The sequence below is a fragment of the Meriones unguiculatus genome, chromosome 14 (assembly GCF_030254825.1).
Source record: "Meriones unguiculatus strain TT.TT164.6M chromosome 14, Bangor_MerUng_6.1, whole genome shotgun sequence".
In the NCBI taxonomy this organism is placed as follows: domain Eukaryota; kingdom Metazoa; phylum Chordata; class Mammalia; order Rodentia; family Muridae; genus Meriones; species Meriones unguiculatus.
The window spans coordinates 14,310,017-14,335,934 of NC_083361.1; the positions used below are offsets into that span (position 1 = coordinate 14,310,017).

At 49.7% G+C, this 25,918-nt stretch overlaps 2 protein-coding genes and 1 long non-coding RNA gene across 3 annotated transcripts; 2 read left to right on the forward strand and 1 right to left on the reverse strand.

The window, feature by feature from the left end:
* The first annotated feature begins 933 nt into the window (after positions 1 to 933).
* Atxn2l (ataxin 2 like) lies at positions 934 to 12,248 on the forward strand. Its single transcript, XM_060366847.1, is given in 24 exon segments — positions 934 to 1,410; positions 2,885 to 2,921; positions 3,028 to 3,084; positions 3,169 to 3,240; positions 3,439 to 3,589; positions 4,245 to 4,369; positions 5,244 to 5,335; positions 5,920 to 6,120; positions 6,612 to 6,787; positions 6,929 to 7,039; positions 7,519 to 7,710; positions 7,808 to 7,879; positions 8,120 to 8,190; positions 8,343 to 8,638; positions 8,732 to 8,801; positions 9,273 to 9,419; positions 9,512 to 9,584; positions 9,673 to 9,749; positions 9,751 to 9,864; positions 10,097 to 10,226; positions 10,318 to 10,439; positions 10,593 to 10,805; positions 10,963 to 11,152; positions 11,479 to 12,248. Coding segments are annotated over 24 exon segments (3,114 nt in total). The 5' UTR covers positions 934 to 1,117; the 3' UTR covers positions 11,511 to 12,248.
* Positions 12,249 to 13,670: 1,422 nt separating this feature from the next.
* Tufm (Tu translation elongation factor, mitochondrial) lies at positions 13,671 to 17,203 on the reverse strand. Its single transcript, XM_021635803.2, has 10 exons — positions 17,047 to 17,203; positions 16,751 to 16,945; positions 16,290 to 16,456; positions 15,957 to 16,061; positions 15,710 to 15,874; positions 15,460 to 15,592; positions 15,270 to 15,374; positions 15,003 to 15,154; positions 14,782 to 14,901; positions 13,671 to 14,004 (listed from the first exon to the last, which is right to left on the reverse strand). Exons 1-10 carry the CDS (start codon positions 17,087 to 17,089, stop codon positions 13,831 to 13,833), a joined length of 1,359 nt encoding a protein of 452 aa, XP_021491478.1. The 5' UTR covers positions 17,090 to 17,203; the 3' UTR covers positions 13,671 to 13,830.
* Positions 17,204 to 17,315: 112 nt separating this feature from the next.
* Positions 17,316 to 24,010, forward strand: LOC132647154 (uncharacterized). The gene is made up of 3 exons (XR_009585448.1): positions 17,316 to 18,240; positions 22,006 to 22,060; positions 23,808 to 24,010. It is a non-coding gene; the product is annotated as an uncharacterized LOC132647154 (long non-coding RNA).
* Positions 24,011 to 25,918: the final 1,908 nt, after the last annotated feature.

Sequence of the window (25,918 nt, forward strand, 5' to 3'; positions counted from 1 at the left end):
TTATGTAATCCAGGCTGGCTTCAAACTTCTGATCCTCCCACCTTGTCTTCCCAGCGCTGGGATTAAAGTTGTGAGCCACCACGGCTGCCCTAATTCTGAGCGAAGGCTGCCTTCGTAGGAAGCACTGTTCCACGGTTTTCTGACGGTGTCTTGGTATGCAGCCTAGGCTGGACTTTGTAACAGACTCTTAGGAAGTCTGGGCTTCAGGAAGCCTGTACGGCTACCTCACTATCCCGGGAAGAAAAACCACTGAAATCTCATGCACAATCAGGCACATCTGTTAGGACGCAAACAGGCTCAAACTGATCGTTTTAACGCTCGTTAATGACTTCAGAAGCAGGCATGGCGGAGAGCGGCCCGTCGAGGGACTCACCTGCCTAAAGCAAACCGCGCTAGGGGCTTCCCTTGTCCTAGGGATTTTTTTTTTTGGCACTTCAGACTCCGCCCACCGGCCCCCGAGTGGCGGAAGGACCTCACGCTACGACGTGACAGCTCACACCACCGCGGAGACTCTCTGACGTTACGCGGGCGGCGCGGGTGGGGCGGGGCCGGCCGGCGCTTCCTCTTCCGCGGCCCTAGGCCCCGCCCACCCGCGTTGGGAAGCAACGGCGGCCGCCGGCGTTTAAGGTGGCTCGGGACCTCAGAGACCCCACCCCCACCCCCCGGAGGTGCTCCGAGCGCCTGCGCGGCTCCCTCTCCGCCCCGAGGGCCGCGGCCGCCGCCTCCGGCCTCCTCTCCTCTCTCCGGAACTAACCGCCTGACGGCGCTTCCCTCCCCCCCCCCGTCGCCCGCGCGCCCCTCCCCCGCCGGCGCTTCCGCCCGCGCTCCTCCCTCTCTCCTCCTCCGGCGACGCGCACGCGCGCCAGGCCGGCTCGCGCCCTCTCGCTCTCCGCCGGCCCGCGAGATCCCCCCCTCCCCTTCCGCCTCGCGGCGCTTCCTCGCGCCGCCGTCTTCTCGAGCCACCCCTGACACCGCGGGGCTCCCCCCCCGCCCGCCCGCCAACGGCGGGTCCCCCTGCTCGGCGATCCTCCTCGCTTCCCGCGCTTCTCCATCGGGGACCCAGCCCCGGGCCCCCTCTCTCCCTTTCCCTCTAATTTCTCTTCCGGACGCTGCCATCATGTTGAAGCCTCAGCCGCCACAACAGACGTCCCAGCCCCAGCAGCCGCCCCCCACGCCCCAGGCCGTGGCTCGCCGGCCCCCCGGCGGGACCAGCCCTCCCAACGGCGGCCTCCCGGGGCCGCTGCCCGCCACCGCGGCTCCCCCGGGGCCCCCCGCGGCCGTCTCCCCGTGCCTGGGGCCTGCAGCCGTCGCCGGGAGCGGGCTCCGCCGCGGGCCCGAGAGCATCTTGGCTGCGCCGCCGCCGCCGCCGCATCAAGAGCGACCGGGGGCAGTGGCTATCGGCAGCGTCAGGTGAGGACGGGGCTTCCCGGCAGGGGGGGGGGGAGTCCAGGAGGAGGCGGCGGCGGCGGCTCTGGTTTTTGGCGGAGACGCACCCGGGCCGGGCGCCGTTGAGGGGGCTCTCGGGGCCCAGAGCCCCCCAGAAGGCGGGGGTGGACCCTCGTGCCAACGGGTCGGGGGCGGGGGGGGGGAAAGAGAAGGCTCTCCGGGCGGTCTCCAGAAACCATGGCGCTCTCTGGGCCTGGTCCCCGCCTGGGGTCCGGGCCCTGAGGGGAGGCGGGGCGCGTCCCGCCAGCTCCTTCGGAGAAGGGTGTTGGGGGGGTCGAGGAGGTGATGGGGTCCCCAGCTCCATTACCACGAAGGATCTCGCGGTCCCCGGCTTCGGCCAATGGGGAGTCAGCTGCATGAAGGGGTCCCCGGCTGTAGCCAATGGAGGGGGGGCGCGCGGCCCACAGTTTGACCAATGGGGAGGAAGGGACTTGGGAGCGGAGTCCTCCCCGCTCCTCCCGGTGTAGCCAGTGAGAGGGGAACGGGGTGGGCGGGGGCGCGGAAGCGGCGGCTCCTGGGAAGACTGCGGGGCTGGGGAGCTCCTGCGCGCGCGCGCCCTGCTCGTACGTGCGCGCGGATGCTGTCTTATGACTCGGGCATTGGCTTGCCCCGGTAACCACGTACAGCGGAGGCGGGGGAGGGAGGGCTTGCACGGAGGGGCTCTCCGGGCGTCGGGCGCCGGCGAGCGTAGAGCGGGTGCCCGCGGCTGTTTGCGGCGTGTCAGTGCGATCCAGAGTGGCGCTGGACGCAGGCGTAGTGGGTTCTGTTCCGGAGGGGCGGTGGAGGGATGTGGGCTCCAGTGCGCAGGCGCGGACCGGGCGAGGCATCCCGGTAGAGGGCTTTTGCGGCTGCGCGGTCCCCCAGCCCCGCCAACGGCCCCCTCCTCAACCGCCGGTTACATCAGCCGTCGAGGAGCAGTGTTACCTGGCGATTAGGGACCCCTTCAGAGTGGGTAACAGGCTGAATGAGGAACGAGGGCGCAGGGGTGGGCTGTGGAGAATGTGCCTCTCCTGGGATTTGGGACTAAGGCTGCTGAAAATGCTTTTTTTCCTCTGGGAGATGTGTCCAAGCCAGGTAGTGCTGCATCTGGGATGCCCGAGCTTTCACCTTCACGACTGAATTGGGCTGTTGGTTTGTTTAACATTATAGCGATGATTTATTGGAAGAATGAAGTGCTGGCCCTTTGGAGAAAGTCAGAAGGTTGTATTGCAGTGGCTGTTGAGAGCATTTGACAGCCGTTCCTTATTGAGTGTTGTTGGCCTTTTTTAATCTTGTATTTGGAGAAAAGTTTGGCAATAAATGCCTGCTTTCTTTTATGTGAGAATTTAAAAAGTCTCGTTAGTTAATTGGTTGGTTGGCTAAATCAGCAAGTTGGTATGGCTTGCTATTAATTAAAATTAGCTTATTTTTCTTCCTCTCTCTTTCTCTTTTTTTACAGGGGACAGAGCACCGGAAAGGGACCCCCACAGTCACCTGTGAGTGCCTTTTTTTTCCTTCTGTGGAGACATTGAGAAGACATAATATGGGCGGTCTAGGAAGAAACAGTGTTTACCTGCTTCTTACTTTCCCCTTGTGTGACAGGTGTTTGAAGGTGTCTATAACAATTCCAGGATGCTGCATTTCCTGACAGCTGTGGTGGTAAGTCCAGGCTTTAACTTGGGGGTTGAAGGAATGTGCTTTTTCGGTTTCTTGAAGGACTTAATCAATCTTCCACCTTTTTAGGGCTCTACTTGTGATGTTAAGGTGAAAAATGGCACCACTTATGAGGGCATTTTTAAGACTCTGAGCTCAAAGGTCAGTGTACTCTAATTAGCTTATTTCTGAAGCTGCATAGGGGAATGAATTTGAGGGGGTGGATTGGGTGTCACCAGGCAGTTTTGAGGCTTTTGCTAAATTCTCTGGCTGTTGTTGGGAGAGGTGGGAAGACGTGAGAATTTGGTGTGCCAGTCTTTTGATACTGACCCTGGAGTGTTGGAAATGGGGCTTTTGTAGTTTGAACTGGCAGTTGATGCGGTACACCGGAAAGCCTCGGAGCCAGCAGGTGGGCCTCGTCGGGAAGACATCGTGGACACCATGGTGTTTAAACCAAGTGATGTTCTGCTTGTCCACTTCCGGAACGTTGACTTCAATTATGCTACTAAAGGTACTGGGCCGGGCTGCTGTGTCAAGCTCACTGAGTCAAAGTGCATAGGTTGAACACGGCTTGATTTATCTTCTAGTGCCTCTTAAGTAGAGATGACCGAATTTTCCTTCTTGAAAACATGTCTTGATGAATTATGACAGTTACTCCTATTTTCCTTGTTTAGTTTTCAACTCCCCTTGTTTTGTTTTTTTCAAGACAGGGTTTCTCTGTACATGTAGCGCTGGCTGTCCTGGACTCGCTCAGTAGACCAGGTCGGCCTACAGAGAGCCGCCTGACCGCCTCCCTGCCTTCTGGGGTTAAAGGTGTACATCACCATGCCCGGCCAGCGTTTGCTTTTGAATTACTATTAGATCTGTAGTTTGGAATTTTTGTTGTTGTTTTGGGGTTGTGCTGAGAAAGTTTCTTTATTTTGGCTCTGGTTGTCCTTATCAAACTCAGATCAAATTGCCTCTGCTTCCTGAGTTCTGGTATTACCAGAATCTGCCACCCTGCCTAAATAGATCTGTGTTTCAGCATTCTTACCTGCTGCCAAACAGGCATATAAAATCTAAATCTGATGTTTTCTACAAATTTCCTTTTTGTTAAAGTCTATGGGGTCAGGGAGTGGGGATGAGATGTTATATCTCCTAACTCCTGCTCCTCACCTCTGCCACAGACAAGTTTACTGACTCAGCCATTGCCATGAACTCGAAGGTGAATGGAGAACACAAGGAGAAGGTGCTTCAGCGTTGGGAGGGCGGTGACAGCAATAGTGATGACTACGATCTGGAATCTGATATGGTACGGTCTTTCCTGAGAACAGGGAGGCTGAATGTAGTCAGTGTGGTTTGTTGGTATAGACGTGCATTATTATTTTTTTTTCCATTGACTTTTTATTCATTCATGTTTAGAAGTTCATCCTTTATTGGTGGTGTTGGGCGTGGGTGTCTGTTGAGAGGATGGTGTTGTTTTGCATTGAGGTCCATTTTTGTAATCAACTGTTGATTCTTGGAAAGGAAGGTAGAAAAGGGGTCCGTTTCCCCATCCTCTGCATTGACAGTGTTTCTTCATGGCATTAATTTATTCATAAGTTAGTCTTTGGTAATCCATGCCTCCAATCCAGCCTTAGGAAGTTGAGGAAGCAGAATTGTGAGTTCGAAGGCCAACTTGGACTATATAACAAAAAATATGTCTGTAAAGAAAAGCAAAGGAGTGCTGGAGAGGTGGTTCAGAGGTTAAGAGCACTGGCTGCCCTTCCAGAGGTCCTGAGTTCAATTCCCAGCAACCACCTGGTGGTTTTCAACCATCTACAATGGAATCTGATTCCCTCTTCTGTGTATGAGAACAGTGTTTTTATACATATACACAAGAAAAATAAATACTTTCTTTTAAAAAAAGGAAGTAAACTAACAAAAACCTCCTGAATATAGAGAGCAGTGATAGCACCTTTGATTCCAGAGTTTAGGATGTGGGAGCAAGAGGACCAAGGGCTCAAGATAGTCTTTAGTGTCCTTGCATTTGGGTCACATGAGTGTTTTTCAAAGCAAATCTTGTTAATGAACGCATGTTGGTTTGTTCAGTTTGTACAGGAGTCTTTTAAGGGTTTGAGTTGGTGGAAAGGAAGTGGCATGTCATCTTCCTTGCCTGGTTTTAAACATTCCTTCCGTTCTCTTAGTCCAATGGATGGGATCCCAATGAGATGTTCAAATTTAATGAGGAAAACTATGGCGTGAAGACCACCTATGACAGCAGTCTATCTTCTTACACGTGAGTGTTTCGGAATTGAGGTGGTGTTGTTGGGTGGGAGGCGTGCAGGGCGTTCTGCTCAGCAAGGCAGACCTCTGAATGAAACAATTTTTGTATGGTATGTGCCTTTCTGGGATTATAGGGAGTCCTCCTGGGTTTGCATGCTGAATTGCTTTCCTTGTGGATAGAAGTAACCTTTGTTGATCTGGGAATGTGGGTTAGCTCTAAAGTATGTGCTATACAAGTAGAAGGACCCGAGTTCTGTCCCCAGCAACCCTGTACAAGGACTAGTGGTAGTAGGCCTCGTGATCCTCCTGCTGCAAAAACAAGCTCAGGGCTGGAGGGTGGTTTCTGGCCAGCCTAACCTAGGCTGATCCCCACGCTCTGCCTAGGAATTGGCAGCTGTCTTTTGGGGGTTAAGTTCAGTAGTGAAACACTTGTCTGACATTTGCAAGGTCCTCAGTTCAGCCCTCAACTCTATAAAAAAAGGTTTTGAAGGATTAAATTTAATGCCACGGACTTGAACTAATCATGTAGTGGTAGCAGTGTTGTCCTTTTATTGTTTCCTTGCACTGGGATGATGACCTTTTTGGGTGTATTCTCAGGGTTCCCTTAGAAAAGGACAACTCAGAAGAGTTTAGGCAGCGGGAGCTGCGTGCAGCCCAGTTGGCTCGAGAGATTGAGTCAAGTCCCCAGTACCGCCTACGGATTGCCATGGAAAATGATGATGGGCGAACGGAGGAGGAGAAGCACAGCGCAGTTCAGCGCCAGGGGTCTGGGCGGGAGAGCCCCAGCTTGGTATCCAGGTAACTATTGGCAACCAGGATTATTTGGGGCTTTACAGTAGGGTCTGGGCCTGGGCCAAGAGCTTTTGTACCGTATTGTTAAACTTCACCTTACTGAGTGTAGGTAATATCTAGTGGTTCCCAGTTTTGAGGCTTAGACTGAAGCCTAGAAAGCTGGTAACTTGGTGCAAGAGCAAAGCTTATGGAGTTTTAAATGCTTGGGTACATAGTTTTTCTTCATTAATGTATTTGTGTGTACTGTTTCTTATGTCACAAAAATGAAATTGTATATGCCTAGCATCTCATTCTGGTAGGTAAAGAGTGGTAAAGTTCCAAAGCTCTTGGCTACTTGAACTGGGTCTGGGTTGAGAAATAATGTCATAAGCCCATAGCTTTGGTCTATCACAGGTCAGGTATGATAAGTCAAGTGTGGGGGTTGATTCAGAAAGAAAGTCTCCGTGTTGTTCAAGTGTTTGGATTTGTGGGCCTCCTACCCTTCCGTCTTTCCCCAGGGAGGGGAAGTATATCCCTTTGCCTCAACGAGTTCGGGAAGGTCCCCGGGGAGGAGTTCGATGCAGTGGTTCTCGAGGAGGACGGCCTGGCCTTAGCTCTTTGCCACCTCGGGGCCCTCACCATCTTGACAACAGCAGCCCTGGCCCTGGGTCTGAGGCACGTGGTATCAATGGAGGTAGGTATGACGTTACACTTTTGGCAAAAGAAGGTGGGAAGGGTGATTAATAGGATTTTAAGTGTTTGTCAGGATGATGTGTCAATGTTTTTGTAATAAGCAGTTATTTCTTTTTCTTCACATTTGAAAAAAAAAAAAAAGGTCCTTCCCGCATGTCCCCCAAGGCACAGCGGCCTCTTAGAGGTGCCAAGACTTTATCATCACCCAACAATAGGCCTTCTGGAGAAGCTTCTGTTCCTCCAACACCTGCAGGTAGAGAGCTTCAGTGGGGCTGGCAGTAGGTGGGGAAGGAAGCTTGTAAGCGGGAGGTGGGGTGGAGGATAGGGGGTGGGTGGTAAAGGAGTCGAGTTGTTGAAATGCTGGAGACAGTTTGTAGATGCTTGGCGTAGGGGGGACTGTCTGGATTTAAGTACTTTTTTGGGAAAGAACTTCAGTTTCCTTGCTTTCTAACCACGCCAGCCCATAAGTTGTAGCTGGTTGTCAGGTGTTTTGTTGAGGCTTCAGTTTTGTTACCAACACTTTAGAACAGGAAGGGCTGTAGCATCTTCAGTCTTTGTTGAGACTAGGTGAGACCATTTGCCTACTTACCATTACTTATCTGCTCTGGTCTTAGATAGGAAAATTGTGACCCTGCGTGTGAAAAAGCTTGTAAACTTTCTTTGGGTTTTCATCTTGTATGCACTACTTCTTGGCCAGCAGTAACCATTGTATAGCTCTCCCTTTTCTTCCAGTGGGCCGGATGTACCCTCCAAGGTCTCCCAAGTCTGCTGCGCCTGCCCCAGTCTCAGCTTCCTGTCCTGAGCCTCCCATTGGTTCAGCAGTGGCGTCCTCTGCCTCCATCCCTGTGACGACATCAGTTGTGGATCCTGGAGTAGGCTCTATTTCCCCAGCATCTCCAAAAATCTCCCTTGCCCCCACAGATGGTAAGAACCAGGCAAATGCTTGAGAGCTGTGGTTGTGACTGGATAGCAGAATCTTAGTTTCTCTCTCTCTCTCTCACCCCCCCCCCTGCCCCCTCAGTAAAAGAACTCCCAACCAAGGAGCCCAGTAGAACTTTGGAGGCCCAAGAGCTGGCCCGGATAGCTGGTAAAGGTGAGGATAATTTCATTGTCTGGTCCCATTTACTTGGGGGAGCATTTCCCTTTGGAAGATTGTTGGGATTCAAAAGTAGTGCCCATCTGCCCTTGGATTTCATTTCTCTTTAAAATTCTCAACAGTTCCCCCCCCCCCCCCCATTTTTTTGTGTGTGTGTCTTGTCCTGGACTACGTTAGCCTTGTGTAATCTTTCAGAAGAAAAATTATATTTTATCCTTATTTCCTGTTTTCTCATAGTCCCTGGCCTTCAGAATGAACAAAAACGATTTCAGTTGGAAGAACTGAGGAAATTTGGGGCGCAGTTCAAGGTGAGTGAAGCTTGGAGAGGAGCCAAGATACAATAAGCAGGATGTGGGATGTGTCGAGGCCAAGGCCAAATGGATGGGAAAGGTGAAATCCAACAAGTGTTACATAGGAGATAAAACGTGGGCTCTGATACATGGATTATTTCTCCTCCTAGCTTCAACCTAGTAGCTCCCCTGAGACCAGCCTGGATCCATTTCCTTCCCGGATCTTAAAAGAAGAGGTCAAAGGAAAGGAGAAGGAGGTGGATGGCCTATTGACTTCAGATCCTATGGGATCCCCAGTCTCCGCCAAGACAGAATCCATATTGGATAAGGAAGACAAACCGCCCCTGGCAGCAGTGGGGGCCACTGAGGGGCCAGAACAGCTCCCACCACCTTGCCCCAGCCAAACTGGCAGTCCCCCAGTGGGCCTCATGAAGGGAGATGACAAAGAGGAGGGCCCTGTTACTGAGTAAGTGGTGGAGGTGGGTGCTGAGGATATTTGGGGCTTGTCATCCGCTGGTGAAGGGCATGGTTCAAGAGCTGGCTTTGTTTTCTCTTACAGACAAGTAAAGAAGTCTACTTTGAACCCCAATGCCAAGGAGTTCAATCCAACAAAGCCTCTGCTGTCTGTGGTGAGCTGGGACTGTTGTGTGTAGACTTGGGCTTCCTTGAGGGGGCAGGAGAGCGCCTCAGTGTCAGGATAGCAGATGGTCCCATCACTGTTGCAGTCTGGACCGTAGAAGTTAGGCTGCTTTGTGAAAAACAGTGACATCGAAAGGGTTGAGTGGTAGGGGGCTGCTGATTGACTCTGTCAGGTTTCCTTGGTTCTTATATTTGCCACGTCAAGTGTTTCTGAGGGTTAGGACTATGAGCCTCATGGAATCAACTGATCTGTCTTTAACTGGTGTACTCATGGGGCTTCCAGATAACAGGCAACCGCTTCTCGCTGCGTATTATGCTCTCTGAATTTGAGAATGCCCATCTTGTGGTTTGTCCTAAAGCCCCAAGGAAAAAATGTAGGATATATTTGGCACATAGCATTCTGTGGATTTCAAAAGGCTGGAGTGGGATTACAGAAATAAAATGCCTCTCTTGTCTCTCAGAACAAATCTACCAGTACTCCAACTTCACCAGGGCCCCGTACTCACTCAACACCTTCCATACCGGTGCTGACAGCAGGCCAGAGTGGGCTCTACAGTCCCCAGTACATCTCATATATACCTCAGATCCACATGGGACCAGCTGTGCAGGTAGGAGGAACTAGGTGAGCCTAGGGACAGTGCTGAGAGTCCTGCTCAGGCTTGTTGATGAGCATCTGTTGAGCCTCAGTTCTTATTTTTAGGCGCCTCAGATGTATCCATATCCTGTATCCAATTCGGTGCCTGGGCAGCAGGGCAAGTACCGGGGTGCAAAAGGTGAGCAGGGTTGGGAAGGACACTTGGGGCTGCCCAGTGCTTCCTGGCAGGTGAAGCTGAGCTGTACATTGTTCCCCTCCACCCACAGGTTCACTCCCCCCCCAGCGCTCCGACCAACACCAGCCAGCCTCGGCCCCTCCGATGATGCAGGCTGCTGCCGCTGCTGCCGGCCCCCCCCCTGGTGGCTGCCACCCCCTACTCCTCCTACATCCCCTACAACCCCCAGCAGTTCCCAGGCCAGCCTGCCATGATGCAGCCCATGGCACACTACCCTTCACAGGTACAGAGCCACCCCTGAGACCCAGCCTGGGGGAGGGAGCTAGCCAGCTGTAGGATTGGGATAGAGTTCTTGTAACAAGACACTGGACCCTTGCTCTGTTTTTCCCCGAGTCGAGGCTGTTAATGTTTGCAAATAAGATAACTATTGAGGCTCAGGCTGCTGTGCACATGGAAGCTGACAGGACATTGCTCTCCAGGCTGCTCTGCTTACTGTTCCACTGTTTCTTCACCAGCCGGTGTTTGCCCCTATGCTTCAAAGTAATCCACGAATGTTGACGTCGGGAAGCCATCCCCAGGCCATTGTGTCATCCTCCACTCCTCAGTACCCCTCTGCAGAGCAGCCTACCCCCCAAGCCCTCTATGGTGAGTTCTGGTGCCCACTCCTCCCCTAGGCTGTGTTGTGTGCCTCTGTCCAAATGGCTCACCACTTGGTCTCCTTTCCTTCTTGCTGCAGCCACTGTTCACCAGTCCTATCCACACCATGCCACACAGCTCCACGGCCACCAACCGCAGCCGGCCACCACGCCTACTGGGAGCCAGCCACAATCCCAGCATGCGGCCCCCAGTCCCGTTCAGGTGCCGAGAATGTGGGAGTAGGTTGGGAAGTCTGAATGGTTGAACCAGGAATGGGTGGCTGGAAGAGGGCTGGATCACGAGAAATGGTGTGAGGGGGTACTTTGCCTGCATGGCAGAATGGGTGGCACTCACACTTCACTTCTACTCTGGCAGCACCAGGCGGGGCAGGCCCCACACCTGGGCAGTGGACAGCCACAGCAGAATCTGTACCATCCAGGGGCCCTAACAGGCACGCCGCCTTCTCTACCCCCGGGACCTTCTGCCCAGTCCCCGCAGAGCAGCTTCCCCCAGCCAGCTGCTGTGTATGCCATCCATCCCCACCAGCAGCTGCCCCACGGCTTCACCAACATGGCCCATGTTACCCAGGTAGGAGCCCGGGGCTTTACTGTCTCTGCCAGAGTCAGACAGAGGGTGAACTGTAGGTAGTCCCTCTTGAGAGTGCGCGTACCACTTTGCAGTGCTGCTTTGATGAGGGGTCTCAGAACCTCCTCAGACTGGGGACTGAAAGTAATTCTCTTTACAGGCCCATGTCCAAACTGGAGTCACAGCAGCCCCGCCCCCACACCCTGGGGCTCCCCACCCGCCCCAGGTGATGCTGCTGCACCCTCCCCAGGGCCATGGGGGCCCCCCCCAAGGCGCGGTGCCCCCGAGTGGGGTGCCTGCACTCTCAGCTTCCACACCCTCACCCTACCCCTACATCGGACACCCCCAAGGTGAGCAGCCTGGCCAGGCGCCTGGATTTCCAGGAGGAGCCGATGACAGGATTCGTGAGTTCTCGTTAGCTGGGGGAATTTGGCATGGAAGAGCTGAGGGGCTGCAGGTGGGGCAGGATGCACGGGTTCTGGGTGGGGATTGAGGGGTCTTGGAGGCAGGGCTGTCCTAGAGGGCGCCCGCCGACCCACACCTGTCTGTGAAGTATGTAGGGTGGGCAGAAGCCACAGTCGCCGCCGCCAGGGGCTTGCTCCTGGCTCTGTCCTTTGCTTCCCTCCGTCCTCGCTCAGTTGTGATCCAGCAGCCCCCCTCCCCACTGCCTCCCCAGCTCTCAGTGACCCCGACTGTCTCCTGACTTAGCCGAGGTAAGGTCAGCGCAGCAGACAGGGCCAGACTGGGGCGTGGGGGGCTGAGCTGGGCAACTGAGTAAGGGCTCTGGCCTACTGGGAAACAGCGATTGACCTGTGCTTCTGACAGCCCCCCTGAGACTCCTGGAGGAGGCCGCTCCTCCCCACACCCCCAAACCCCTGGACGCATTGACAGAGGGACAGCTGCTCGGGTTCTAATGCTCCTGCTCTCTCTCTTTCCCCTCCAACCAGTTCAATCTCATCCCTCCCAGCAGCTCCCCTTCCACCCCCCGGGGAACTGAAGATTGTCCTGGCCGCGACCTGAGACCTCCATGAGTGGAGGGAAGAGTGATCTATGTCTCTTCCCCCAGCAGCTCGGACCAGTCCTAGCCCCGCCCCCAACCCCTTTCCCTTGGGGAGCTGGGGAATTCCTGCCAAGCACCTTGAATGGGAGGGGTCCTTGAAGTGGGCAGGGCTGGGGTCCAGCGGGGGTGGGGGAGGTTCCTGTTCTGCCCCTGCCGGGTCCCACCCAGTCTTGTCCTCCCATCCTCTCATTATTCCCCCGCTGGAGACGGAAGATCTTTTATTTTCTATTATTTATAACCTCAGACTTGGGCCCCCTGTTTTTCCCCATTAACTTGAGTGTCCTGTGTGAGAGACCAACAGACAGATGCCTCAAGGACTTTTACTTTTTATTACATAAAAAATTTTAAAAAATAAATAAAAAAAATAAAATTTTAAACTAACTTAACCTGCCTGTAGTTTTGATTTTTATTAAAAACATTTTTATAAACAGTTTTTCTCTTCCGTGAAAATCTTGTGTTCGTGTTCGATGCGCCTGGTGTATTGGATTCCCCCAAAATTGTAGTTTATAGGTGATGTGGATGCTGGAAACCAAACCCAGGTCCTCTGTAAAAACAAGAGCTCTTTATCTCCTGCCCAGTGATGTGTTTTTAAGGAGGTGCAGAGGACTGAAGATGGGGATAGTGCTTAGCAGCCTACAGGGTCTTTGGGCTGGGGAGAAGTCCCCAGATCTGGGTATACTGTGCTGGGTGAGAGGGGCTAAGGAAGGCGACCTTCTAAACAAGTGCCCTCAAGACGGGTGGCACAGGGAAGCAGCAGTGGCAGATTTAAAGTGCATAGAACTGGAGAGAGCTGCTTTTTAACACTTCATCCTTAGGCTGGAGCTACAAAAAGCTTGTATGGTATGCATGAAGCTCTAGGTACAGTCCTAGCACAGCCAAAATTAGAAAACCTTACATGATTTTTACCTCATTATTGAGGCCAAAGACCAGGCTTTTTGGCTTCTCAGTACAGCTAAAAATGTTTACTCCTAAGTACCCCAATTTATAATCTTGTTTATATTCACTGAGTGTTCCGGAGTTTTTGTGTTGAGAACAGGACCTTAGGCAAACCAGATTGGCCTGCCTTTACTCCTTTAGCCTCTGCCTTCCACATGCTGATTGGGGATTTTGTCAGTTGTTTCAAAACCTTAACATTTTATGTATAGTTGGTGCCAAGAATTGAACCCACAGGGCCATACAAGCTAGGCAAATGTTCTACCACTGAGACAAACTGTAGCCCTAAAGAGTCAAACTTTGCTTGGAAGAGTTATGACCAGTTAAGCACACAATACAAGCAATACAAGTTTGCTAAGATTAAGTCTGTACTTAACGTACTAAGTGCTAAATCTGGAGTTAAAATATAACATGAAAGCCAGGCATTAACTTAGTAGACACAGAAGAGCAAAAATTAGCAGGGGCCAGAGAGATGGCTCAGAAGTTAAGAACACTGGCTGTTTCTTCCAAAGATCCTGAGTTCAATTCCTAGCAACCACATGGTGGCTCACAACCATCTATACTGATGATCTGGTGCCCTCTCCTGATGTGCTATATAAATAATAAACAATTAGCACGTGAGTGAGCCCTTGGTGGCTCCAAGTGATAACCAAACCTTTTTCCCTATCTAGAAAAATAACAGTTAAAAATATTTTGTTGGAAAGCTCACGGAATTGGCTTCTTTTTCTCAAGCTGTCACAGCGCTTGTATCTTTTGACTCTGGCCTGTATGCCAGAAATGGACTTGATGCTAAACTCAAATGACTCTGGGATACTTCAAATCCAGTGCTCTCCCATGTCCCCTACTTATACAGAAGGCACAAGACACAGGTCCAATTAGTCATGGAACAGTTTATTGCCTACCTCTCCTGAGGCCACTCCTTGCAAGCAGGAGAAATGTCCATAGTTGCACTCTGCTTGGATGCAGCTAATGTCCACAGGAGGAAACAATGACCAGGGCAGCTTTAAGCTCAACAACCTGAGCAGGAGTCTAGGCTCAGCTCCATTTGATGTTCTTGTCCTCCTCTGTCATGGCTGGTATGTCAACGACAAGGCCAGTGCCAATGGTCTTGCTGCCATCCCTCAAGGTGAAACGCTGGCCCTTCTCTATGATCATGGGCTGCCGTAAGATTAGGGTGAGCTTCAAGTCCTCTCCAGGCATGGCAAGTTCCTAACAGAGGAAAAGGACAAGGCAGTCATCTGGGTACCTTCACCGTATACCTTCAACTCCTGACAGCCATTGGGATCAAGTCACAAGAAAAATGCAACAGGCTGAAGAGTCTGTCTGGGAACAGCTTCATCCAGTTGCTAGGTACATGCAAACAGCATGAAGAAGTAAAAGGGATCATGATCAGCTGGTATTACGTAGTTTTAGTCAACAGGATTTTTCTGAGCCCTCTATGTTTCATAAAACTAAAAACAAACACATATACTTCCTTCTTTGGAGCTTTTTCAGATATGGTATCTTTGTATAGCCCTGGCTGTCCTATTAGAACTAGCTCTGTAGTCCAGGCTGGCCTTGAACTCAGATCAACATATCCCTGCCTCAAGCACCAGGATTGAAGGTATGCGTCACCACTGCCCAGTGATGCACCCTTTTCTATGGCATGTTTCTGAGTAAGCACTGGCCTGGCTGAGCTTTTAGCTTAATGTGGTCTAGAGAACATGGGTGAGGACTCAGCTGTCATCTAAGTCTTTTCTACCCAGAGAAAAGGACTAACCAGTGTGTCATGCTATATCTTTAGGTAGAACTCTTTTACTCTTACTTTATGTTTTGTTTTGAAGACAGGGTTTCTCTGTTAGCCCTGACTGTCCTGGAACTCTATAGATCAGGTGGGCCTTGAGTTCTGCCTGTCTCTGCAGAGATTTAAAGTATGCATCAAGGATTAAAGGCATGTGCCACCACAGCCCAGTTCTATTCCTTTTATACTTCCCAGCCCCAACATACCTTCCCTGGGGGCAAGACGATCCGACAGACCATATCCCAGGTCAGGGAGAACATGACAGGCATGAAATTAGATACGAACGGCTTGTGTCGGCCACCTTCCTCCTTGCTGAGGATGTAAACCTAGAGGAGAGGGACAATAAGGACGGAATGGCCGGAAGTCCTGCTTCCATGCAAGGGACAACTTAGCTCAGCCCTGACGAACTATTACTTGAAGCCCTTACCTGGGCCTCCACCTTCTGCTGGGGTTGGATAGAGCCTGGCTTGACCATGACCAAGCCACGCCTCAAATCTTCTCGCTTTAAGCCCCGGACCAGAGCACCCAGGTTATCCCCTGCCTCAGCCCTATCCAGGCTCTTGTGGAACATCTCAATGCCTAGGAGGAAGAAGACAGCAGAGAAGGTGGTCTGAGGCAGAAGGAAAGTACAGTACCCACACGGGGAAGGATCATTCTGAGCTTGCCCTGGGGTCTGGAGTCTTCTTTCTTATACCTGTCACGACGGTGCGAATGTTCTTGTTATGTCCCAGAAGTTCACATTCATCTCCCTTCTTCAAAATGCCTCGCTCCAGTGTACCTGTCACTACTGTGCCCCGGCCTACAAAGGAACAGGACAGGTCATCGGGGACCCCAAGGTAGGTGGCCCCTCTATGGGAAGGGGTGTAAGTGAGCCCAGGCCTCACCAGGAATAGAGTAAACCGTCTCTATAGGGAGCAGAAAGGGCTTCTCCAGGTCTCGGGTGGGCACTGGGACGTAAGTGTCCACGGCATCCAGCAGCTTCTGCACTGACTTCACACCCAGCTCGGGATCACGCTGCTGTTGGCGAGAGACGACAGGACTCTGAGATTTCTGCTCCTCTCACGGAAGACTGGTCTCCGGACACAGAACAGAGGCTGTATTCCGTCCTCTAACAGCAGAAGCCTCTGCTCTCACCTCAAGGGCACAGAGTGCGGAGCCTACAATGACTGGGGTCTCCTCTCCTTTGTAGCCAAACTCTGTGAGCAGCTCTCGGATCTCCAGCTCGACCAACTCCACCATCTCCGAGTCCTGGACAGCGTCTGCCTTGTTCACGTACACAACAATGTGCTCCACCCCAATCTGCCGGGGAGAGAGAAGCTGAGACCCTATCCTGAGTCGCCCAACGTCTCACTGACCTTCCGTCCCACTCAGACCCCAGTACCTGTTTAGCCAGCAGTAAGTGTTCTCGGGTCTGGGGCATGGGGCCATCATTAGCTGCCACCACCAGGATGCAGGCATCCAGAGGGGCGGTGCCTGTGATCATATTCTGAGTGGAAGAGGAAGGTCTGCTTAGTTCAAGAACCTCTTCGACTGTGCGCCATCTAACTACAGGTAGCTCTGAAGACACCACCACCACCACCACCTCTGCCATGCCCTCACCACCCACAGCTCCGGCCACAAATCCTTGTTCCTGTATCCAAACACCGCCACCCTCTTACAACCTCCCCTCTGTTCGCTGACCTGACAGCTTCTGGCTGTCCCCAGCAACCCTCACCTTAACATAATCTGCATGACCAGGGCAGTCTGTGTGGGCATAGTGTCGAGCAGCAGTGCTATACTCCACATGAGCTGCATTGATGGTGATGCCCCGCGCTCGCTCCTCTGGGGCATTGTCTATCTCCTCATACTTCTTGAACTTGGCTCCACCTCCCTCGGCTAGAACTACCGGAGGAAGAGAACACACCTCTCAACTCGGGTTCAGAGCTGCAGAGGAGGCTCCAGGCTCCACTCCACATGGACAGCAAGAAGCCATTCTGACGGTTCGTGTCTCACAGAGCTCTTCTTGTACAGGGAAACCTGTCTCCTGCACCTTCCCAACCACCCCTCGCCTGAACTGTCTTTTGGCGCCAAGCTAAACTTCAGCGGACTACAGACACCGACACACCAGACACTCTCCGGCTCTGTCCTTCCAGCGGGAGGGGCATTGCCAGACGCCCCCAACCCAAACCCACTCACTCTTCGTGATGGCCGCGGTCAGGGTAGTCTTGCCATGGTCCACATGGCCGATGGTACCCACATTCACATGGGGCCTGTCGCGTACGTAGGTCTTCTTGGCCTCCACAGCTAGGCTGCGACACAGGAAGGGAGACGCCGAGGCCTTCAGCGGCCGCAGCCGACCTTGCAGAAGCGGGGTCGGTCTGGCGCCGAGACCTGCGGGGAAAGGTGCCTGGAGTCAGGGAGTGGATCCGAACCCAGCTCCCCTCGACGACCTCAGGTCTCCCAGGATGCCCGCGGCCAACCCGCCCCCTCACCGCTGAAGCGGGTGGTCGTTCGTAATAGGGTGACGGCCGCCATTGTAGTACTCGGCGACCAGGACCGAGAACTAAGCACCGAGAGCCCAGCGTGCAGGAAGGACGGGCCCTTGCGACTCCAGACCACTTCCGGCGGAAATGGTCGGGAAAGCGAGTTTGGGAGCCTCTAGCAGCCAGTCTCTGTGGCCATGGCCACTGATATCCGGGGATGGGGCGGAAGAGGAGGATTCTGGTGTCTCGGGGGCAGGATGGAGAACCTCCACAATTCAGCCTGAGGGACCGTTTCTTAGGAGGAAAAGGCGCAGCATCCCACAATGCACATGCGCCCCCAAAGCCTTATGGGTCTTGTAGTTTCCAGGGCAGCGGACTGGGGGTCAGCTTGGGATAGGCGTTACCTGGAGCTGGGTTCGGTCCAGAGGGAAGATCTCCTAGCCTGTGAGCGGCGAAGTTTACTGGAGTCAGGGATGGGGTCCGGACAGGTCCAGCTCTTGGCCATTAAATCCCACCCCCATGTCTCTTGTAGGGATCCTGTGCTTACTAACATTCCGAAGTCGTGTTAGCAGTGACCTCCTCCAGTGTGGTGCTTTAGCTGCTTGAGAAGCCGTTTTCTTTTTCTTTTCTTTCTTTTTTCTTCCTTCTTTCCTCCTCCCTTCCGAGAAAGGGTTCCACTATATAGTCTTGTCTGGCCTGAACTCCCTGTGTGGACCAAGCTCGCCTCCCAACTTTGTAAAGAGATCCCCCAATCTCAGTGCAGAGAACTTGTCTTGGTGACAGGTTTTGTTCGTGTGACATTGAGGATGAAGACCAGCTTTGGGGGCTTCTAATAACCTGAGTCTTTTGCCTCCATAGTGGCACACGTGTAGGATACCAGCAAATGCCTGTTGGCTAAATGAATAATGTTGAGGGTGGTAATGACCTTTCACTTTCACATCCACCTGTTCTCGTAGCTTCCTCACCTCACCCTCAATTGACGGTATTTGTTCCAAATGTTGTAGATTCCCCAGTTCCATCCCTAGAGAGGTGATTCGAATGTCTTGGCACAAACAAGGACGCTACATCACACGTCTTCTAAAAACCAAATGGAGCTAGATACAGGTCCACACTTAGGATCCCAGCACTTAAGACACTGCGGCAGGAAATCCAGTTCTAAGACCTGAGCACAGACTGCAGCTCTGAAAAGGCAAACAATAAAGGGTACGTTAAAGTGTTACTAGGATCTTCTGCCGGACTCCAAGTGTTTGTGATTGTTTGTTTTTTTTTTAATCTAAAGAATCCAGAAGAGGGGCTGGAGAGATGGCTCAGCAGTTAAAAGTGCTGGCTGCCTGGAATAGAGGTTTAGATTTCTTTAAAAACTCAGTTATGTTATGTAAATAAGTTGTGTTTTTTTTTTTTTAAATCCCAAGTGAGGTATTTTAGTAGGGGTATTGTTTGTCCACAACTTTAATTGTCTCGTGAGGGGCATGGCTTTTGCTAGCTGGTAATAGCCTTCCACTTGCAGCACAGAGAAGGGCATGGTCTAGGGCCCTGAGGATATAAATTTGAGAGCCCAGAAAGAGAAAGTGTGGCTTACAGCAATTTGAAGAGACAATAGATAGATGATGTAGCGGTTTGGAGCAGACATCTGGAGAGAAACACTTCAGCAGGGAGAAGTAAAGGGCTCTAAGCCCCCTCTTCCTAACCAACCTCTCTCCTACATAGGGTTGGGGGGGTAGAAAGGAGGTGGAGGTGTAAATACCACAAATAGAGTTTTTTTTAAGATTTTATTATGTACATAATATTCTGTCTGCATGTACACCTGCACGCCAGAAGAGGGCACCAGATCTCATTATAGACGGTTGGGAGCCACCAGGTGGTTGCTGAGAACTGAACTCAGGACCTCTGGAAAAGCAGCCAGTGCTCTTAACCTCTGAGTCATCTCTCCTGCCCAAGTAGAGTTGTTTTGTTGTTGTTGTTGTTGTTGTTTTAATGAGTTCTACAGCTGCCCTTGCAGAAGACCTGGGTTCAGTTCCCAGCACCTACATGGCAGCTCACAACCATCTGAAAATTCCATTTCCAGGGGATCTGGCACCCTCTTCTGGCCTCTCTGGATTCCAGACATTCACACAGTTTATTACATACATGCAGGCAAAACAGTCATACATATTAAATAAATCTTAATTTTTTTTCAGAAGAGACATATAGAACACACATGGAGTTGGTTTTTTTTATATTTTTAAAACACAGTAAGTGGAGCATGTTCAAGAGGTGAAAGTGGACAATGCCCAATTAGTAAAACTTTGGGGTTCTGTCAGAGTGTTTCTAGAGTTTCTTGATCAGAAAAGTAGGTTAATCCTTTGATGGATTATGTGGACCTAGTCCTCCACATCTTACTGAGAGGTCCTCCATCTTGCAGCAAGACTTAGCTCTTCTGTGGGCCACACTGCACATCCCCTGTGGTTGGACAGTGTTTGCCAAAAAAAAGGAGAGACTCTGACAAGAAGAACAAAAGCCAGGCATGGTGATGCATGGCTAAAATCCCAGCATTCAGGAGGCTAAGGCTGGAAGATCACTAGGCTGAGTTAGCCTGGGTTTCAGAACCTAGAATGAATGAAGCCTTGAACTTGTTCCCCAGCAAGGCATAAACCCAGTATGGTAGGATACACTCAGAAAGTGGATCAGTAGTTCGGGGTCATTCTCTACCTTGTATATTCAAGCCATTTTAGAATACATGAGACAATGCCTCAAGAAAGGTCCAAGGAAGCTGGGCAGTGTTGGCACATGCCTTTAGTCCCAGGACTTGGGAGGCAGAGGCAGGTAGATCTTTCGGTTTGAGGCCAGTGGGGTTTACAGAGTGAGTTCCTAGACAGCCACAGAAACTACACAGGAACAAAACAAACAAAAAGGGTGCAAGGATGGAATACACAAAACACAGAGTCTGGTTTGTTAGTGCCTCCTATTACCCGAGCCTCACCTCTGCAGCTTTGATATTAGATAAAGCTGTAGACCTGGTTTTGCATTGATTCTGCTATGGACCTAGAGAAATGTGGTGCTGATGACTGCAATCCCAGCACTTGGCACAGCACCGATGGGCAGGAACACACTTGATGGGCAGGAACAGAAGGCTTGAAAGTTTAAGGTCCCCCTCTGTTACATAGGGACTTTGAGACCAGCCTGGGACGCAAAAGATCCTGTCTCAAAAAAGCCAGTAAAAAGGGGAGGGGCTGGTGAGATGGCTCAGTGAGTAAAAGTGATGCCACCAAACCTGATGACCTGAGTTCAATTCCTGAGGCCCACATGGTTGAATGGGGAAAACAAACGCCCACAATTGTCCTCTGATTTTCACATGTGCACCATATTGCGCACATATACATAAACACATATGTAAATATATAAATACATATGTAAGTCAATAGATGAATAAATGCTTTTTTTCCTTTGGATTTTTGAGACAGGGTTTCTCTGCATAGCCTTGGCTATCCTGGACTTTGTAAAGGAGGTGTGCACTAACATGCTTGGCTAAATTTTTTTTTTAAAGTTTTTTCTGAGCTGGGCAGGAAGGCAAAAGCCTTAAATCTCAGCACTTGGGAGGCAGAGGCAGGTGAAGCTCTTGAGTTCAAGGCCAGCCTGGTTTACAGAGTGAGTTCTAGGACAGCCAGGGCTACTCAGAGAAATCATGTCTTGAAAAAACAAAGGGAAAAAAAAGGTTTTTATTGTGCAGAATCATTAACATGTTTGGAAGATGCTCTTGAAACGGAATGGCCTTCCCCACCACCTCCACCCTGTACAATCTATTTATTCAGGTTTGTGGTAGGCACTTTGCGCTCTTATTTAACAACCATGGGTTCCAATTTTGCTCAAGATGGCCCTTTCTTGAACTCCAGAAAGAAATCCTAACAAGACTGGTTCAATTCTTTTGTTTCAACCAGATTTGGTGGTACATATCTGTAATCCCAGCATTGTAGAGGCCAGGCAAGAGAACTGCTGGTTTGAGTCAGCCTGGGCTGTAGGATGAGACCTTGTCTCCAGAAAATAAAAGTCATGGATGAGTATAAAATGATAAACATCATCACAGAGTGATCTTCTTACAGTGGAAGAGGATGATTCTTCAGGCGGTTTGAAACAGGACTGTAATTTCTTCACAACCAAGTACATCATAGTGTGGAGAGCTGCTTGTTTTCACTCTGGCCTTCACCTGGAGACAGGGATAGGCAGGATGCTTTGCCAAGTTCACTTCCTTTTGCTTGTGTGAGGATCACACAGACAAGTGGCTGAAGTAAACGAGTTTGACTTCTCGATGAACCCCTTCATTGTATGGAGGTGCTTTGCTCTGACTATAAAAAGGAATTGTGGAATAAACCGGTGTAATGGCTTCTGCTGGCAGCAGTCTCGAACGACTCCCATGTGTAGTGTGTTGGGTTTTCATTTTCTTTCGATCTTCACTCCCCACTCAAGAACTGTGCTCACTCCCCACTCAAGAACTGTGCGACTCTGTTGGCAGGCATCGTAGCATACACTCTTCTTCTGGCAGTGGATACTGAAGCTTATTTCTAATTTCTGTTTCTTGGTAGACCGGGCACGTGCCACCATGCTGGCTAACTTGAGTAGGCTTCAGCTGAGGCTGACCTGCTAGGCTTTATCTATTTACCTCAGAACGTGGCCTCATAAGACCTCAGAGCATTCACACTGGAGCTGTTAATGAGTCTGCTCCACAGGGACCAGCACCTTGGTCTCACAGAATTAACACATGCAAAATAGGACTCTTTTTCTTCTCACACTCTAATACATTAGGACAAACGGTAACCCCACTTTCTCTTCCCTTTACCCCACATCCACATCTAGCAAGAATTCTGGAATTTCGGTTTCTTTAAAAAACAGAAATATTATAAGAATGTGTTTTCATTTTAATCCGAGGTGTCAGGGTGTGGGGCTGCTTTGGACTGACTGCCATGGCTGACTATGGTTTACCTCATGTTCTTACAGAGTACGGTTTTGCCAGTTGCGTGTGACGCTTGGGATTCTGGGAACGTCTCAGATGGTAGGTGAATGTGAGGGCTCTGAGAAGCAGAGTCTGGGGTTGGTCATTTAGGGAGCGTGGTTGCAGTTTGTGAGTAGCTGGGGTCAAAGAAGACACAAAAGGGAAGAACGTACATTCAGAGATTTTCCTAATTCCTCTCTCACCTCTATCCTTGTTTCTCTCCTATCTGGTATTAGAGAATGAAACCAGGGGGAATTCAGGTGGGAAAAAGAAGAGTCCACAAAAGAGCAAAGACCAGCTACTAGTGGTGCTCAGCATGGGGCCCCACAAAGGAAAAAAAAAATAGGAGACTTGATTGCAAATGCTGTAGAGAAAACGGCAGGAGAAAAAGAAATGGATATTTTCAAGAAGCCAGCAATAAATAAATAAATAAATAAAATAAAAAAAATATATATATTGCATGTATAAATGAAGATTTCAGAGGAAAAATTAAAATTATGTCCTATGTAAAAAGAGAGATGTAATTTAATGCAGGTGACAGAATGCTCAGCTGCTCCCATAGCCCTACACCAAAGACAAAGCTGCTCCTGTGGAAAAAACAGGAGGGTTTGGAAAGTACTGGAAAATGTGTGTTCTGGCAAATAGTCGTTAATGATCAGAGGCCAAAATTAAATTTACAATAAATGGTAGTGAAATAAAAAGTTTGATGGATACAGGAGCTGATGTAATTATCATTTCACAAAAATCCTGAAATTCAGAATGGCCACTTCAATAGGTTTATACCGAGTTTCTAGGAACTGGAATGTTATCTCTGATAAAACAAAGTGTGCACTGGGTTAAATGTGTGTGACCAGAAGGTCAAATAGGAAAGTTAAGGCCTTATGTGGCAGACCTCTCCATAAATTTATGGGGATCTTTTACAACACTAGGATACTCAGATTAATGTTCCCGCAATCCCAGTGACATGAAATAAGGGGTGAAATTGTAAATGTTCCTGAGAAAGGTATTGATATAGGTCATCAAAGACAAACCCATACCATACCAACTGAAGGTCTGGTGTCTTTGAAACTCAGCTATATTATGTAAACATGTTTTGGTTTTAATCTCAGGTGTGGGAAATGAGGCTAATTCAGATTGTCCACAGCAGCCAACTATTTGCCTGGTGCAGGCTCTGAGAGGGGCTCTTTCCCAGCTGTAGATAGTTTAAATCTGAGGACTCTAAAGAATAAATGCCAGAGCCCAGAGAGTGTTGGGGCCCTCCGGGAAAGAAGAGGGATACTGATACCTCCCCCGCTGCTGCTCCTCGTTACTGTTGATGCAGTTTGACAAGAAGTTGGAGATATCCTGAAATAAAGATTGGACTTGTCTAAGGAACCTAAGGACCCTAACCAGAAAATAGGAAAAAAAAACTATGCCTTCTCTCCTCACTAACATTCTTTCTCTCCTACTTGGTGCTGGGGTGTTGGAAGGTATTAGGGTGGATAAGGGTTGGAAGAGAGGTGGGAATATAAGAGAAGTATTAAGGAACACCAAAAAAAAAAAAAAAATTAAAAAAAGTGTCAACAAGGAATTTTCCTAATTCCTCTATCCTAGTTTTTCTCCTACCTTATGTTACAAAGTTGAAGCCAGGGGACAAAGGATGGAAAAAATAAGACCCCACAAAGACCAGTTACACCCCTCCTCCTCTTTTTCACCAAATCACTAGAATACAAATCTCATTTCTAATGTTCCTGGGCAATGCAACCCAGCACTTTCCAATCCTTTGTTGACTACCTGTTAAATGTTTACTGTTCTACTGATGTCCTAGGCCCCGTCTCTTTCATGTCCAGTGTCTGACCACCAAACTGCTTTGTGTGACTCAAACTATGACTCTCAGTTCTACCAGACAGCTTCGTCTACTTGCACGAGGACACTTCCTGTGCTTATACAGTAGCCATTAGCTACAGGTAACTATATTTTGTTTTGTTCTGTTTCTGAGACAACGTCTCACACCACATAGCTCTGGCTGTCTTGGAACTCACTATGTAGACCAGGTTGACCGCAGAGATTGAACTGCCTGCTGGGATTAAAGGTATTTGTCACTATGGAAGGCTTAGATGGCTATTCTAATGAAAAACTTCAGTTCACTGAACACCTCAACCATGCCTGTGATCAAGTGAACACAGCATCAGATTACTTCAATCGTTTCAGGAAATTTGATTGAGTGTAGGGAAGTAGATCAGTGGTAAAATATCTAGTATGTTCCAGGGCCTGGGTTTGGTCCTCAGCACTGCCCCACCTCAAAATGGGGTGTGTGTGGACAGTTTAGCAGAACATATCCAAACTTATTAACAGTCCCTTGCACTTGTGTATTTTTGAACCAGGTCTGTCCTAGATGATTGATAGATAAGCTCCAGGGAAGATGTGGAAGGACATGGGAGGTGACCACAGGAAAGGGATCCCCTTCATTTGTCTCTTCGTTTGAAGTGGTAGAAGAGTTGAATAATGCTGGTGATAAAACTTCAACAAAGGCATCCCTGAGCTGATGCAATAGGTTACACCTTGGGTGATTTAAGACTGGCTAAGCCAAGGGTCTGGAGAGAGAGAGAGAGCTCAGTGGTTAAGAGCAGTTAAGAGCACTTGTTGCTCTGGCAGAGGACCTGGATTTAATTCCTGGTATCCACATGGTGGTTCATATCCATGAGTAACTTCATTTAAAAATCCAGGGGATTTGATGTCCTCTTCTGGTCTCAGAGCACACTGCACATACGTAGAGCATTTACATGCAGGCAAACCTCACCTATATTACATAACAACATTAAAAAAATCTTTTAAAAAACAAGAGTGACTACATCAGAACTTGTTTTTTTCTAAAATTTTCTAATGCCATGGGGGCAGGATAGCACCCTTTCACAAACCTTCTTTATGTGAGACAAGTCATTTATCAATATCCATCTTCTAGGTCACTCGCCTCTAGAATTCAGGATGGCACCTGATCCAGTCAGCCAATTGGAGCTGGAAAAATTTTTTTTAAATATGTATGTATGTATGTATGTATGTATGTATTTATTATGTTTACAGTGTTCTGCTTGCATGTATGCCTGCAGGCCAGAAGGGGCACCAGATCTCATTATAGTTGGTTGTGAGCCACCATGTGGTCATTAGGAATTGAACTCAGGACCTTTGGACAAGCAGACAGTGCTCTTAACCACTGAGCCATCTCTCCCGCCAGGCACTGGAAATTTTTAATTAAATTTGTTTTCTTGCTTGTTGTTTATTTACATTTTGAGATGTGGTTTCTGTGTAGCCCTGGCTGCCCTGGAACTTGCTCTATAGAGCAGCCTGGTCTTGAACTCAAGATATCCACCTGCCTCTGCCTCCCTAGTGCTGGGATTAAAGGCATGGATCACTACTGCCGTTCTTAAAACTTTTTTATTTAATATTATTTTACTGGAGTTGCAGTCAGTTCTGAACTACCATGTGGGTGCTTGGAACTGAACCTGGTCCTCTGCAAGAGCAGCCTGTGTGCTCTTATTCACTTAGCTTTCTTTTCAGCAGCCCAACTTATTTAAATTCTATTACTATTTCGTATATGTATATATGATGGCGGGGTCATAAGCGTGTGCGGCATGGTGGAACTCGGAAGACGACCTTCTAACATCCTTTCTCTCTCCACAGTGGGTCCCAGGGAGTGAACTCTGGCTTTCATAGCGTACACGAGGACTTTTTACTCAAGAGTCATCTCACTAGCTTAGTTCAGCAAGTTTTATTGGAGATCTCGGAAATGAGGTATGCTCCTTAAACTGAGTTGCTAAACTATTAGGACTTAAAATTGAATATGTGGGAAACCAACTTGCCAACAAGAGACGAGAGCCTGTTTGTGGGTGAAAGCAAATGCACGAGGATACTACAATCACAGATGGCGAACTACACATGGGT